The sequence below is a fragment of the Dendrobates tinctorius genome, unplaced genomic scaffold (genome assembly GCF_039654945.1).
Source record: "Dendrobates tinctorius isolate UK_male_01 unplaced genomic scaffold, ASM3965494v1 ptg000023l, whole genome shotgun sequence".
Classification (NCBI taxonomy): Eukaryota; Metazoa; Chordata; class Amphibia; order Anura; family Dendrobatidae; genus Dendrobates; species Dendrobates tinctorius.
In genome coordinates this window covers 6,920,556-6,937,794 of record NW_027361691.1, presented here as the reverse complement: position 1 = coordinate 6,937,794, position 17,239 = coordinate 6,920,556, and the positions used below count along the sequence as shown (strand labels likewise).

Below are 17,239 nucleotides of genomic sequence, written 5' to 3'. Positions count from 1 at the left end.
TCAACCAAAAAGGGTTCAGCTTCCATGCTATCCTATTGGTCAGTGGCCCATATTTAAGCTTGAGAATAACTGGACTATGATTTGAAATCCCCCTGCTTCCATGTTTAATATCATCCACCCATGCTGCCAAACTAATGGACCCAAAAATGTAGTGTATGCGAGACAAAGAACGTTTAGTGGAAGAATGGCAAGTATACTCCCTTGTCTCTGGATGGCACAATCTCCAAAGATCCAGCCACCCACTACCCGCCATGAACTGTGACAGTTGAGATGTGCCCGATGGGGGGACCCCATCCTGTATTCCATGGCCCAGTCTCAATTTATCAAGATGGCTATTCATGACCAAGTTAAAATCTCCCATGCAGATGACACGTGCGTCTGGGTAATTTAAAGCAAAGCTCAATGCCTTCTGGATAATTGAGATATTGGCTGGAGGGGGATTATAAATACAAAGAATGACATATTTCTGAGAGTTAACCAGCGCATGTAGGAATACAAATTGTCCCTCGGGGTCCTTCCAGGCCTCCATGACCCCCCACCGAACATCTCTATGAATCAACAGTGAAACTCCCCTTGAGTAGCTGGTGTGAAAAGCATGTAGAAACCATTGCACCCACGGTTTCTGTACCCACCGAACCGTATCTCTAGTCAGGTGCGTCTCCACCAGAGCCACAATGTGAGGACGGTAGTGTCTAATTTGTGAGAACACCTTAATTTTCTTTCGAGGGGTTTTTATACCTCTCACATTCCAGGTCATACAAATCAGCTCAGAACCCATTCCCCTCCGTCTGGATATGAATCATAGAGGTGCCCAATCCAGATGCAGAGACCCCACACAGATAGCAGAACTTGACGTCGGCTGCGGCCTCCAACTAAACAACTATAAAAATTAAAACTTTTGAAAAAGCAAAAGCAAAACAGGAACCTAGTAACATAGGCGTACAGTCTTACATCCCCATCAAAAAATAAACAAGGGGATACCATCACTGAGCTCAGTGTCCGGTACAGCTGGTATCTGGGAACTCGCCGAGAGAGCTCCAATTAGACTGTTAAGTGAGTGGATCTGAAGTAACAACCGCCACATTAGGATTTTTTCGCAGGGCAACCCCCGTGAGACCGCAGCCACTTAGCCGCTTCCGCCGGGTCTGTAAAAAATACGGAGGAACCTTCATGAGCAATCCGAAGTCGGGCCGGATATATCATCGAGTATATAATGTTCCTGTCTCTGAGCCGTTTCTTGACCTCGGTGAATTGTGCCCGCTGTTTCTGCAGTTCCATGGAGAAATCCGGGAAGATGGAAATGACAGCATTATCAAACTTAATAGGGCTTTTCTGCCGTGCAAGTCGCAGAATGGTATCTCTGTCCTTACAATTGAGCAAGCGTGCCAGGAAAGGTCGAGGTGGGGCCCCCGGAGGCAGTGATCTTGTAGGGACCCTGTGAGCTCTTTCAAAGGTGAACATAGAGGAGAACTCATCCCCCAGGGAGGTCTTAAGCCAATCCTCCAAGAACTGCTCAGGATGCTGACATTCCGAGCGCTCAGGCAGACCAACGATACGGATATTATTCCGGCGCATTCTGTTTTCCAAATCATCCGCCTTTTGCTTCCAAGCATTCATGGAGCCTGCCACCTTTGTTAATTTAGCTTCCATGGGTGTAATGGTATCTTCTACCCTGTACACTCTTGTCTCCACCTCCATAATGCGCCCCTTCATGGCTTGCTTATCCTGACGAAGTCTCCTCACCTCCGTATAAACATCCTCACTTTTCTCCGTCAGGGATGTCCTGGTCAAGGAGATCGCCTGCATCAACTGCTCAGACACTTGTTTAAGGGTCAGTTCCGCCTGTTCCGTCTCCTCCTCACCCCCAGAATGGCGATTTTTGCACTGAGCTTGAGAGGAGGTGCTCCTATTATGTCGTGCACTTTCAGCGGGGTCCGATCTAGCAAACTCCCTTAATTTCTTCGCTGCCGTTCCCGACCCTTTTAGTCTGCTCATGATTGTCTACAGCGTAGTCAGATGGAACAGCCAAAATGTGCGGTTTAGGTGTCGCCCACCAGAGATGGTGCAGAAGGGCTGGAAACAGTCAATGATATAGCAGACTGCAGCAGGATGCCCCAGAGAGTATGGGGACAGCGGCTAGGTGCAGTGCCAATCTTTATGGCCAGGGGAGGGAGAGGAGAGGGGCCCCACGAAAGCAGCTGTAGTAGGAGAGGGTGCACTAGGCCCTCCCTAGTGATGGCACCAGCTGGGGCAGTGAGCATGTGTAGAGAGGGAATATCACGCAGGGCCCACTTTTTCAGGGCACTCACCGCAAGTTTATTCCAGTTGTCTGCCGGTTTCTTCACTGCCCGGCGGCGGTGCAGCAACGTGACCCAGCGCTGCAGCTCTCTGTGTCTGAGCCGCGCGCCCAAAATGGCCACCGCCGCCTCGTGGTGAAGCCGGCCGCCCGCTCTCGTCTCCCCCGCCGCCCGCTCTCACAAGTTTCCTCCAAACCTTCCGCGGGGTACTCCGGGGGTCCCGGTGTCTCAGATGGTCCAGCTAGGCGCAGGTAAGCCACAGGAAGGGGGTCTCAGGCTCAGGATTTACCAGGATGCTGCGGAGCTCTCTTCACAGGCGTCCTCTCCTTCTCACGGCATAGCCACGCCCCCTCCCAGTCATAGCTTTCATCTAACCATGTAATAATGTTTCAAATTCTCTGATAATGTCCTCTGTCCTGTATTAATGGCCCCATCCTGCAATAATGCCCCCATTCTGGCCCCCATCTGTAATAATGTTCCCTGTCTTGTAATAATGTTCCACATCCTATGATAATGTCTGTCTTCCTGGCCCCCATCCTGTGATAATGTCCTCTGTTCTGTATTAATGTCCCTGTCCTGGCCCCCATCCTGTGATAATGTCCCCATCCTGCCCGGCCCCCATCCTGTGATAGTGTCCGCTGTCTTGTATTAATCTCCCCATCATGGCCACCAGCCTGTGAATATGTCCTCTGTCCTGTATTGATGTCCCTGCCCTGGTTCCGTCCAATAATAATATCTCCATCTTGGTCCAGCCCTGTAATACTGTCCCCCATCCTAGCCCCATTCTATAATAATGTTCCTCGTTCTGTAATAATGTTCCGCATCCAATGACACTGTCCCCCCATCCTGTGATAATGTCCTGTATTGATGTCCCCATCTTGGCCCCATCCTGTAATAATGTCCCCATTCTAGCCTAACTATACAACAATGTTTCTCATTCTGTAATAATGTTCCACATCCTATGATAATGACCATTGTCCTGGCCTTTTTCCTATGATAATTTATCCTATATTAATGTCCCCATCCTAGCCACCATCCTGTTATAGTGTCCTCTGTCCTGTACTAATGTCCCCATCCTAGCCTCATTAAATAATGTTCCTCATTCTGTAATAATGTTCCGAATCCTTTTGTCACGGGGCAATAGGGAAAAAAGCAGGAGACGTGGAACCTGGACCCCTGAACTGCCCCTCAGGCTAAGGGGGTGCCCTGACTTTCCTTAACTTGGGGGTACACTTGAAGGTAGTGAGGCCCAAGTCCCCGACCTGTCCCTATCTCCTGTTTAGCCCTGAGCTAAACCACCAACCCCCTCCCCAGCAGGTGAGACAGGGAATAAAGTGAACTGCACCCAATAACACACAAAGGAAAATAAAACAGACACCACGGGGTTAAAACAACTAAAACCCAAAACTTAGCTTTGCTCTGCTGCAAAAGCTCCAAGCAACAGAGAAAGGATCCGAACAGCATCCAGCAGCAACTCCACTGCTGCAGACAAGCTGAACCCCCTCTCCACCAGGCAGGTCCAGTCTTCACCAAGGTTGGTTAGAAAATGAACAATATTACCAACAGTGATTACTGCACATGATGACCTTTTATAGGAAGGAGGGGGGAGTAGTCATCACCTGTTAGTTACTTCACACGTGTAGTAAACCCCAGCGGCCACCGGGGGAAAAAGGAAAAAGGTTTCTATAAGAATCCACATCCTGCCACGGCTCCAAAAATGGACCATGACAGTACCCCTCCTTCAATGAGGGACCTCTGGACCCTCAACACCACACCTCAACCGAAAAACACCTACAGTGCGGACGCCTAGGTCCACCAGAGTTCACCTCAGCGACCACCTGACTCGCAGGTTTATGGAAAACGTGGGCAGATGGAAATGGCAATGTATGCTCCGGAGGCACCACAAATCTCCAGATTACCGACATGGGTAACGAGTTGTGTATGGGCATAATTGGTGGTACCTCCAGCTGGTAAGTCTCCGGGCTGAGGATGGTCGACACCCGATACGGGCCGATCACTCAAGAACTCCAGACCCCTGCAGCACACTTCCACCGGATGGTTTTGGTGGCCACCCATACATACTCGTTCACACACAGGTACGGACCTGAACGTTTATTACCATTCATGCGTTTGCCACAAAATGGTGAACTCTTCAAAGGACTGACAACAGAGGCGTCCCCGTGTCGTCACACTCACACCCCCACAATGCTCAGAAGGAGTCACCACTCTCCTCCAACCCCTCCTCCTACGAGGACTCCGAGACCCATGGTTGGCACGTGGTGAGGGTAGAGACTTGCCCCTACTCCCTGGCAGCACCTCTGCTGCCCCCACTGGAGAAGAAGGGGATGGTTGTAGAAAGACGGCAGAGACGGTAGCCCCTGGGCAGCAGCCTTCACACGACTGATCCCAGCTGACTACTTCCCTAGACCGCCAGTCTTTGGACAGGTTGTGTTTTTCTAACCAAGGGAGGCCTAAAACGATAGGTGATGGCATTCCCCCCAAGACGTAGCATGGCAGGGACTCTTCATGCTGAGTCCCTATGCGCAGATGTATATTTTCTACGACTTGGGTCAACCTCCCCTGGCTCAGCGGGACAGAGTCAATGGCCTGGACGCTTAGAGGTTTGGCCAGCGTCCTACACTTCAGGCCATGTGTCTGGACAAAGTGAGCGTCCACCAGATTGACTCCCGCTCCACCGTCCACAAACACCGGTATGCCCTCAGGTACCCCGCCAACCACCACCTTTGCTGACATAGTACACTGAGAGGGCAAAATGGAGGAAATATACACTCCCTGGTCACCTCCCTCCACACGACCAGGGGGGTGCGGCTCCTTAGATGGTACAGAAGATTTGGCACGCGCTGGGCAGACCCTGAAAACATGACTAGTCTGCCCACAGCTAAAACATGTCCCCATATCACGACTATCCGCAGGCAACACCGCTGCAACCAACTCCTCCCACCTGCCTGGGCTCATCCACCTGCACCTGTGAGTCCTCCTCAGCAAGGACCCCAGGGGGCATATTCGCCAAAGCCGCAAAAAACTTGTGCACCGACCGTAGAGATGGTGAATCGGCTGGCAGGGAGAAGGCCCAGGATAGGAGATCACCTTCAAGGAGGGCTATAATGAATCCCACCCGCTGTACCTCACTCCCTAATGAACGAGGGCGTAGCCTGAAGTGTAGCTTGCAGGCCTCCTGAATAAAAAAAAAATTCTCTCTCCCTCCAGAAAACCTGTCTGGGAGAGATAACTTGGGCTCTGGTTGAGCCTGCATCTGAGCTGAGGCCCCGTACCCTTCCCACTGCTGCAGCTGCTGCTCCACCACACCACGCAGCACCCCACGCTCCTCAGTGAGGGTCTGCAGCAATTGGAGACAGGTCTGCATTAGGGCCATGGCTCACCAGGAAAAAATGGGTGGGTTGGTAATAATGTCACGGGGCAGTAGGGAAAAAAGCAGGAGACGTGGAACCTAGACCCCTGATCTGCCCCTCAGGCTAAGGGGTTGCCCTGACTCTCCTTAACTTGGGGGGTAGTGAGGCCCAAGTCCCCGACCTGTCCCTATTAAACCACCAACCCCCTCCCCAGGAGGTGAGACAGGGAATAAAGTGAACTGCACCCAATAACACACAAAGGAAAATAAAACAGACACTATGGGGTTAAAACAACTAAAACCCAAAACTTAGCTTTGCTCTGCTACAAAAGCTCCAAGCAACAGAGAAAGGATCCGAACAGCATCCAGCAGCAACTCCACTGCTCCAGACAAGCTGAACCCCCTCTCCACCAGGCAGGTCCAGTCTTCACCAAGGTTGGTTAGAAAATGAACAATATTACCAACAGTGATTACTGCACATGACGACCTTTTATAGGAAGGAAAGGGGAGTAGTCATCACCTGTTGGTTAATTCACACGTGTAGTAATCCCAGCGGCCACCGGGGGCAAAACCAGCACCAAAAACAACAACAGTTGTAGTAAACCCCAGTGGCCACCGGGGGAAAAAGGTTTCTATAAGAATCCACATTCTGCCACGGCACCAAAAATGGACCGTGACACCTTGGATAATGTCCGTCATCCTGGTCCCCATCCTGTGATAATGTCCTCTGTCCTGTATTAATGTCCTTGTCCTAGCCCCATGGTGTAATAATGTTCTGCATCCTGTAATAATGTCCTCCATCCTGCCGCTTGTCATACACCTACAAAAAAAAACAAAAACGATTCTACATACCTGTTCCTGCTCCTACAGCAAACAGCGTCCTCTTCTTCCTTTGCAGCCAAGTCAGGGGAGTGGCACATGGCAGTGACATCATACGCCACCCTCTCCGGGCACGCTGACAGCAGCTGATAGACCAGTGGCTGGTATAGGTATTGTGGTGTAAGGAGCCGGTGGCTCTCTGCACCACGATACAATGCATCTGAGGACACACATTCAACAGTTGAAAATGTTTCAGGAGTGTTCAGATTTTTCAGAAATAGTCTTGGCAGATATGTAGATGTTTCAGGCTGAAAAGGTATGGATCTGCACAAAGTGACATCAGCCTATAGGTGGAATATGGAGATGAAGTTTTTAGGTGAGTCCTGGGATGGGACTAAAATGTTCCTAAATTGCGCACAGAAGTGTTGGTAGCCTTTATTCTCTGGAAGGTGTGGAAGCAAACTTCTTAATGCCATGAAGACTTGATTCACACATCCTGTTCTTATTTTATTTCATCCTTATTTTCTTTTTGTAGTTGGAGGCCCACAATGGATCCAACGAGAACATGACGAGCAATGATCCCAATATCGAGAACCATCTGTACGAGGCAACGACCGCAAAGAGAACGGTAATGTGACGGCTGGTGCTTGGCTTCGATGTTGATACTTTTTATATACCGTGTGTATATATATATATATATATATATATATACACTCACTGGCCACTTTATTAGGTACACCTGTCCAACTGTGTGTTAAGACTTAATTTCTAATCAGCCAATCACATGGCGGCAACTCAGTGCATTTAGGCATGTAGACATGGTCAAGACAATCTCCTGCAGTTCAAACCGAGCATCAGTATGGGGAAGAAAGGTGATTTGAGTGCCTTTGAACGTGGCATGATTGTTGGTGCCAGAAGGGCTGGTCTGAGAATTTCAGAAACTGCTGATCTACTGGGATTTTCACGGACAACCATCTCTAGGGTTTACAGAGAATGGTCCGAAAAAGAAAAAAAATCCAGTGAGCGGCAGTTCTGTGGCCGGAAATGCCATGTTGATGCCAGAGGTCAGAGGAGAATGGGCAGACTGTTTCGAGCTGATAGAAAGGCAACAGTGACTCAAATTGCCACCCGTTACAACCAAGGTAGGCAGAAGAGCATCTCTGAACGCACAGTGCGTCGAACTTTGAGGCAGATGGGCTACAGCAGCAGAAGACCACACTGGGTACCACTCCTCTCAGCTAAGAACAGGAAACTGAGGCTACAATTTGCACAAGCTCATCGAAATTGGACAGTAGAAGATTGGAAAAACGTTGCCTGGTCTGATGAGTCTCGATTTCTGCTGCGACATTCGGATAGTAGGGTCAGAATTTGGCGTAAACAACATGAAAGCATGGATCCATCCTGCCTTGTATCAACGGTTCAGGCTGGTGGTGGTGGTGTCTTGGTGTGGGGAATTTTTTCTGGGCACTCTTTGGGCCCCTTGGTACCAATTGAGCATCGTTGCAACGCCACAGCCTACCTGAGTATTGTTGCTGACCATGTCCATCCCTTTATGACCACAATGTACCCAACATCTGATGGCTACTTTCAGCAGGATAATGCGCCATGTCATAAAGCTCGAATCATCTCAGATTGGTTTCTTGAACATGACAATGAGTTTACTGTACTCAAATGGCCTCCTCAGTCACCAGATCTCAATCCAATAGAGCATCTTTGGGATGTGGTGGAACGGGAGATTCGCATCAGGGATGTGCAGCCGACAAATCTGCGCCAACTGTGTGATGCCATCATGTCAATATGGTCCAAAATCTCTGAGGAATGCTTCCAGCACCTTGTTGAATCTCTGCCACGAAGAATTGAGGCAGTTCTGAAGGCAAAAGGGGGTCCAACCCCTTACTAGCATGGTGTACCTAATAAAGTGGCCAGTGAATGTATATATATATATATATATATATATATATATAGTGGAAAAAATTGGAGAGGAAATTGCAAGCAAATTTGTCACCACCTCAAAATTACAACGTGGTCCTGGTTTATTTCGGGCTACTTATATATGGTTTGTTTAGTTTTTTGAGCTACAGTTCATGGGCACGTCCATGGGTTCAAGAGGTGGTTGTTGGTGTTTGGAGAGATGTTCTCTTATATGTCCTTAAATAAAATAATTGAGCACAATTATGGAAAAAGGGTTTGTATAGGATTGAAAAAAAAATGGCTGCTTTCTTTTTCCAAACCGCCTCACACCACACCATGGGTTGGGTCCGGTATTAAAGTCCAGTTGCAATAGCACACACAACCTGTGGACGGGTGAGGCACTGTTTCCAAAAAAAACTGCCATATTTCTGTAATCTTGGATAACCATTGCAAACTACAAGTAAAATCTTTCGCTTTTGGTACTGTACAGTGGTGAAAATAAGTATTTGATACCATTCTGATTTTGCAAATTTTCCCACCTACAAAGACTGGAGAGGTCTGTAATTTTTATCGTAGGTACACTTCAACTGTGAGTGAGAGAACCTTAAAAAAATCCAGAAAATCACATTATATGATTTCTACATAATTAGCTTTTTATTGCATAAAATAAATATTTGATACAATGGAAAAACAGAACTTAATATCTGGTACAGAAAGCTTTGTTTGCAATTACAGGTCAGATGTTTCCTGTAGTTCTTGACCAAGTTTGCGCACACTGCAGAAGGGATTTTGGCCAACTCCTCAAGATCTTTCAGGTTTCAGGGCTGTCCCTCGGCAATATTGAGTTGCAGCTCCCTCCAAAGATTTTCTATTGGGTTCAGGTGTGGAGACTGGGTAGGCCACTCCAGGACCTTGAAATGCTTCTTATGGAGCTGCTTTTTATTTGCCTTGCCTGTGTGTTTCAGTTCATTGTAATGCTGGAAGTCCCAGCCATGACCCATCTTCAATGCTCTTACTGAGAAAAGGAGGTTGTTGGCCAAAATCTTGCCATACATGACCCCATCCGTCCTCCCTTCAATACAGTGCAGTCAACATGTCTCCTTTGCAAAAAATCACTCCCAAAGCATGATGTTTCCCCCACCATGCTTCATGGTTGGAATGGTGTTCTTGGGGTTGTGCGCATCCTTCTTCTACCTTCAAACATGGCTAGTGGAATTGATACCAAAAAGTTCTATGTTGGTCTCATGATTAATTGTGCCAACAGCTGTTGCCTTCTCACCAAGCTGCTTGCCTATGGTCCTGTAGCTCATGATGCAGCTCATGCCAGAATTCCTCTTCATGTTCAGTTTGCCCGAAGGCGAAGACAGTGATTGGGTGCCGGGCATCACATGTTATTCCACCGCATCACAGCCCCGGGACCATGAGTGCCAACACCACTGGAACGGAGTCGACACTGGAGGTGAGTAGAGGCTTTATTATTTTATCGGGGCCGAACCTTTAGTTTAAGAAAGGGTTGTCGTAGTGGACAATGCCTTTAAATCTTGCCCCAATCCTTCCCACTCAGGGAGCTCCTCCCATTCCTCATGCGAACATCCCTAGCCCACCTTGGAATGTCCACTTTTGGATGAGGTTTACAAAAACCTTAACTCAATCCCTCCCACACAAGGGACACATCTCAACCCTCCCTCTAACATCCTTAGTACACCCTGGAACTCTCACTTTTGGGCGGGATTTACATAAACCTTGCTCCAATCCCTCCGACACAGTGAACACTGCCCACTCTGGAACTCCCACTTTTGGGCACGGTTTACATAAACTTTGCTGCTTTCTTTCCAGGTGACACATTTAATCGCTATGAATTTTAGATCACATTTTATGTATCCAGGAATGTCTCTGAATCTACAGTAGATCTATTGGATCCATGTCCCCTGTGAGTCCAGAATAGTCGAGCTTGAAAGGGTTGTCTAGTGAAAGGAAGTGATCACCTTGAAATCAAGTAATCACCAGGATAAATGAAAGCTTGTTAATTGGTTGGGGTCTGACACCTGGGATCCATACTAATCAGCAGAACGGGGCACTTTATCCTTTTTAGAAAGGAGCAGCAGTGCGCACGCTCGACTGCCTCTTCATTTATTTCCAGCTATTTTCTGCAACCCCGTAGAGAATTAATGGAGCGGTGGTCAGGCATCCAACCTGAAGCTCCTCACTGGGATAAAAGATCCATGTTGGGAGTATAAATTCACTATTCTGCCAAATGGTTTAAGTCCCATCAGTCAGTAAGTTATCACCTACACTGCAGAAGGGTGAGATTATGATTTTCCCTGACACCCCTTCAAAAAGAACTAAAGTTATTATTTAATTATTGATCAGTCTTTGCAAAGTTCTGGATCTTTATTGTATTCTCCATTACCTTATTTTGCTTCCGTTTCTGAAAAGCTCTGTGCAGACAGTGCTGTTTTGACTGCCTCATTCACGCACTCTGCACTGCTGATTCAGACTATATGTGCAGTCTGAGCTACTCTGCTCCCCTCTGTCATGATCTGACACGGGAGAATCTTTGTATCTACAGTTGAATCCAGAAGTTTCCATCCACTATATAAAAAGACACATCTGCATGTCTTTCTCAATATCTGACATGAAATCGGAATAAACCATTCCCGGTTTAGGTCAGTTAGGATTACCATAATTATTATTTGCCAACTGCCAGAATAATGAGAGAGAGAAAATGTTTTAAGGCATTTATTTTACTTACTGCAAAGTCAAAGGTTTCCATCCATTTCATTAGTATTTGTTACCATTGCCCTTACACTGAATGACTTGGGTTAGACGTTTGGGATCTCCTTCCACAAGCTTCTCACAATAGTTGGTTGGAGTTTCGGCCCATTCCTCCTGACAAAACTGGTGTAACTGATGCAGGTTTTTAGGTCGCCTTGCTCGCATCGGCCTTTTTAGCTTTGCCCATATATTTTCAATAGGATTGAGATCATGGTTTTGTGATGGCCACTCCAAAACATTGACTTTGTTATCCTTAACCCCTTAACGACTGTCGATACGCCTTTTAACGGCGGCAGTTAAGGGTACATATGCCACAGCGCCGCTTTTTTACAGCGCTGAGGAATAAGGGTATAGCAACCCCCAGAGAACATGATTCGGGTCGGTTTTTACCAACGTCGGTGTTGCGATCGCCGTTATTAACGGTTTAAAAAACAACTCAGATTTTCCATTTAATTTCTCTCTCCTCTGATCCCCCCTGGGTGCCTCCATTGTCCCTGCAACTCCCCGTGAAGTCCCCTGGGCCGCCGTCATCTTCTTCCGGGACAAAATGGCGGCGCATGCTCAGTGTGTCAGCCGAGATCTGTCGGACGGCACTTGGCAACAATAGGAAATTTTTCCTATTGGTTCATTTTGATCCTCCCTGTGATAGAGCCTAATCACTGTGATCAAAATAAAAAAAAGTAAATCAAACCTCCCTTTATCACCCCTTTAGTTAACTAAAACTAATAACCATGCAGCACGGTGGCTCAGTGGATAGCACTGATGCTTTGCAGCGCTGGAGTCCTAGGTTCGAATCCCACCAAGGACAACATCTGCAAGGAGTTTGTATGTTCTCCCCGTGTTTGCGTGGCGAACATACAAACAAAGACATATACTGATAGGGAATTTAGATTGTGAGCTCTATCGGGGACAGTGATAATGTGTGCAAACTGTAAAGCGCTGCAGAATATGTTAGTGCTATATACAAATAAAGATTATTATTAAAATAAAAAAATGTATTTATTTCCATTTTTCCATTAGGTTTAGAGCTGGGCTAAAGTGAGCTTGGCTAAAGTTAGGGTTAGGGCTGGGGCTAAAGTTAGGGTTGGACTAAAGTTAGGGTTACGATTACGGTTAGGATTTGGATTGGGTTAGGGGAGTGTTAGGCTTAGGTTTGTGGGTAGGGTTGGGATTAGGGTTAGGGTTGTGTTGGTGTTAGGGTTGGTATTAGGTTTAGCGGTGTGTTGGGGTTAAGGTTGGAGTTAGAATTGGGTGGTTTCTACTGTTTAGGCACATCAGGGGGTCTACAAATGTAACATGGCGCCACCATTGATTCCAGCCAATTTTGCGTTCAAAAAGTCAAACAGTGCTCCCTCCCTTCTGAGCCCTGCCATGCACACAAACAGTGGCTTTTCCCCACATAGGCAGTATCAGCGTATTCAGGAAAAATTGCACAACAAATTTTGTGGTCCATTTTCTCTTGATACCCTTGTGAAAATTAAAAAAAATTGGTTCCAAAGTAAATTTTTTAGTGGAAAAAGTTAGATGTTCATTTTTTTCCTTCCACATTGCTTTAGTTCTCGTAAAGCACCTGTCTGAAGGGTTAATAAACTTCTTGATTGTGGTTTTGCGCACCTTGAGGGGTGCAGTTTTTAGAATGGTGTCACTTTGGGGTATTTTCTGTTATATTGAGCCCTCAAACTCACTTCAAATGTGAGGTGGTCCCTAAAAAAATGGTTTTGTAAATTTTGTTGGAAAAATAAAAAATCGCTGGTCAACATTTAACCCTTGTAACATCCTAACAAAAAAAATTATGCTTCCAAAATTGTGCTGATGTAATGTAGACATGTGGGAAATGTTATTTATTTACTATTTTGTGTGACACCACTCTCTGATTTGTGTACAAAAATTTAAAGCTTTAAAATTACAAAATTTTCAAATTTTTTGCCAAATTTCCATTTTTCCTTAAATAAGTGTAAGTTATAGCGAATAAATTTTACCACTAACATGAAGTACAATATGTCATGAAAAAACATTCTCAGAATCTGTGGGATACGTTGAAGCGTTCCAGAGCTATAGCCTCATAAACTGACAGTGGTCAGAATTGTAAAATTGGCTTGGTCACTTACTTACCGTTTTGGCAGTATACTATGGGTCATTGTCCATCTGCAAGACCCATTTCCACCTAAGCTTTAACTTTCTGGTTGATGTCTTGAGATGTTGCTTCAGTATTGCCCCATAATCTTCTTTTCTCATGATGCCATCTATTTTGTGAAGTGCACCAATCCCTCCTGCAGCAAAACAACCCCACAACATGATGCTGCCTCCCCCGTGTTTCACAGTTGGGATGGCGTTCTTAGGCTTCCAAGCTTCTCCCTTTTTTCCCCAAACCTAACAATGGTCATTATGTCCAGAAAGTTCAATTTTCGTTTCATCAGACCACAGAACATGTCTCTAAAAATTAAGGTCTTTGTTCTTGTGTGCATTTGCAAACATTAATCTTGCTTTTTTCTGCTTTTTTTTTGAGTAATGGCTTCTTCCTGGCAGAGTGGCCTTTCAGTCCATGTTAATATAGTACTTGTTTCACTGTGGATATTGACACAATCTTACCAGCTTCCGATATCATTTTCACAAGATCTTTTGCTTTTGTCCTTGGGTTGATTTTCACATGTTGGACCAAAGCATGTTCATCTCTGGGACACAGAACCCGTCTGCTTCCTGAGCGGTATGATGGCTGGACATTCCCATCTTGTTTGTACTTGCATATAATTGTTTGTACAGATGAACAAGGCACCTTCAGGTATCTTGAAATTGTACCCAAGGATGAGCCAGACTTGTGCAAGTCCACAATTCTCTTCCTGATATCTTGGCTGATTTCTTGAGACTTTCCCATGATGCTACACAAAGAAGCAGTGTGTTTCAGGTGTGCACTAAAATTCATCCACGGGTGTGTCTCTAACTCAGATGTTGGAAAAAACCCTATCGGAAGCTTCCAAACACATGACATCATTATATGGGTAGTTCAGAATTGTTTAAAGGTGTAGTAATCTTAGTGTATGTAAACTTTTGACTTTGCAGTAAGTAATAACAATGCCTTAAAACGTTCTCTCTCTCATTATTCTGGCATTTGGCAAATATTAATAATTATGGTAGTCTTAATTGACCTAAAACAGGAAAGGTTTATTCTGATTTCATGTCAGATATTGAGAAAAGCATGCAGATGTGTCTTGTTATCTAGTGTATATAAACTTCTGGTTTCAACTGTACCTGTATGAGCTTGATGGACGAGAGCAGAAAAGCTCTCACTGGATTCTGGATAATTGATAGACCTGCATTTCAAATCAGCTTCACTATGTGCAGGGACAAGGCAGATAAAACAGCACTTTCAGCCTGGAGTTTTGGAGAAAAGGAAGCAAAATAAAGTAAATGGTGAACATTGCGAAAAATCATCAATAATTCAGAGAAGCTTTCACTGGATTCTGGATAATTGCTAGACCTGCAGTTCAAATCAGCTTCACTATGTACATGAACAAGGCAGATAAAACAGCACTTTCAGCCTGGAGTTTTGCAGAAAAGGAAGCAAAATAAATTAAATGGTGAACATTAAAATGAATCATCAATATTGAATAGTAAAAAAAAAAAAAGTTACTATTTAATTTAGAAATATTTCCATGAATGGTAGGGGTCTATTTCCTTCCTTGCTGCCCACCAACTCTATACCAAATTTGCCCTCTTCTAATGGAACTTCCGACCCCAGTACTACAAGGTAACGACTAATAGTAGATCCTTATGTAAGAGTAAGGGAATCATTCACTTGCACCCACTCCGCGGCTTGCGTTGGGCCCACGTTTGTTCTCTTGTTGTGTTATTCTATATTTTGAGACTTTTTTTTAGAGACGATTATGAGTCTGTTGCTCCCTATCAGTTTCAGCCCACTGTATAATTGTACATGGACCGCAGACACATTTAGCTCAGGTCGTTCTTCCTCCCTTATTCATCCATGCACATTAATATGTACGCCCACATGCTCCACATGTAACCTGCCGGCTGGATTGTCACTGTTGCTATTGGTTACCGTACCATGACACAGTGAATGAGAATGGAGTTATCTAATGTTCTGGAGATATTTTAGATGTGCCTGGATATATATATTTTATTTCTCTTCCCGGAATTCCTTTTATAGAAATATGAGATTTCTTGTTGTTTCCATAGCAACTTGTAAAATTGTGAATGATCAGAGGAAAATGGTCTTTCCGGCTTGAGCATATGTGCTAATGAATGAACTGTACTACTGGGAACTTTCTGCTTTTTTCCCAAACTTTGCATATTACAGACACGTGTGTGGGAGTTGGCAGCCCACATTATATATAACCATGGGGGGTAGTAATGAGATTTACAATTCTAAGTATTTATCAACTAATTATGTTATTATTCAGTAATATTCTGATAATTCTAGCACAGGATGCCAAGATCTTGGTTATTGCAAATTCTGAACCTTTGGAGATCCATATATATTGGGAGAAGGTCACTGGTAAAATATTGGAGGGGAGATATGTGTCACTGAGGATGTTAGCCTCAGTGATATGAACCCAGAAGTATGCTCCAGCAGGTTATGTGCTGAGAGGGGTTAATCGGCCATAATAGGGTGTTCACCTTATCTCCACCACAGGGTGTGGTCCAAATGGTAAATGTGGAGCCTTTGTACCCATTCAGTGTTTGGTGTGTCTGGAGATGAGATCTCCAGAGCTGTGCTCACTCGTGTTAAAGAGAGCTGAACTCTGTTTTTTTTTTTTTCCCTGAGCGGACAGAGCCCTGCAGACATACAGACTGTTCTATACCATGTTTTGTTTTTCTCACTATGCCAGAAGGGCCTTGTTTGTTTACCGAATTTTGAACTGGTTTATGTAGTACATTTTAATAAACCAGTTGAAAACCTAAATGAAAAGTGTGACTATCTTATTGAGCAGCTGAGTGAATCGATCTACAACTATATATATATATATATATATATATATATATATATATATATATATATATACACTACTGTTCAAAAGTTTAGGGTCACTTAGAAATGTCCTTATTTTTGAAAGAAAAGCACAGTTTTTTCCAGTGAAGCTAACATTAAATGATTCGAAATACACTCTATACATTGTTAATGTGGTAAATGACTATTCTAGCTGCAAACGTCTGGTTTGTAATGCTATACCTTCATAGGTGTATAGAGGACCATATCCAACAACTATAACTCCAGTGTTCTTATGGTACTTTGTGTTTGCTAACTGTGTAAGAAGGCTAATGGATGGTTAGAATACCCTTGAAAACCCTTGTGCAAGTATGTTAGCACAGCTGAAACCAGTTTGGCTGATTAGAGAAGCTATAAACTTGACCTTCCTTTGAACTAGTTGAGAATCTGGAGCATTACATTTGTTGGTTCCATTAAACTCTCAAAAAGCCAGAAAAAAAAAATTTCATGTGAAAGTCGACAGTCTATTCTTCTTATTAGATATGAAGGCTATTCCATGCGAGAAATTGCCAAGAAACTGAAGATTTCCTACAACGGTGTGTACTACTCCCTTCAGAGGAGAGCACAAACAGGCTCTAACCAGAGTAGAAAGAGAAGTGGGAGGCCCCGCTGCACAACTGAGCAACAAGACAAGTACATTAGAGTCTGTAGTTTGAGAAATCGACGCCTCACAGGTCCTCAACTGGCAGCTTCATTAAATAGTACACGCAATACGCCAGTGTCAACGTCTACAGTGAAGATGCGACTACGGGATGCTGGCCTTGAAGGCTGCGTGGCAAAGAAAAAGCCATATCTGAGACTGGCTAATAAAAGGAAAAGATTAATATTGTTACACCCGATCCCCGTCCTGGCGCTACGCCCAGGTCTGCCACTGTTACACCTCGTCCTTTCCTGGCGCTGCATCCAGGTCTGCCGCTGCCCTCCGTTCTGGGAACTCACCTCCAGCCACGCACGCTGTCCTTAGGCGGCAGCTGGCCTCCTCTTTGGTCTCATGCTGCTGCTCTGCATGCATGCCTCCCTATGGCCTCCACCTCCTGGCGTTCTGTCGGCAGATCTGTAACTAGA

General features: G+C 45.2%; 1 protein-coding gene across 4 annotated transcripts in view; it reads left to right on the top strand.

Annotated features, from left to right (window-relative positions):
• Nucleotides 1–17,239, top strand: part of DLG2 (discs large MAGUK scaffold protein 2) — a 1,750,933-nt gene that overhangs the window by 249,202 nt on the left and 1,484,492 nt on the right. For all 4 annotated transcript variants that reach the window (XR_012231010.1, XM_073569196.1, XM_073569195.1 and 1 more), the window contains exon 4: nt 7,022–7,114. Coding sequence is in view for 3 of the 4 variants with exons in the window: in XM_073569196.1 (XP_073425297.1) it covers nt 7,022–7,114 (93 nt within the window). In the remaining variant the exon portion in view is untranslated. The remainder of the gene's footprint in view (nt 1–7,021; nt 7,115–17,239) is intronic.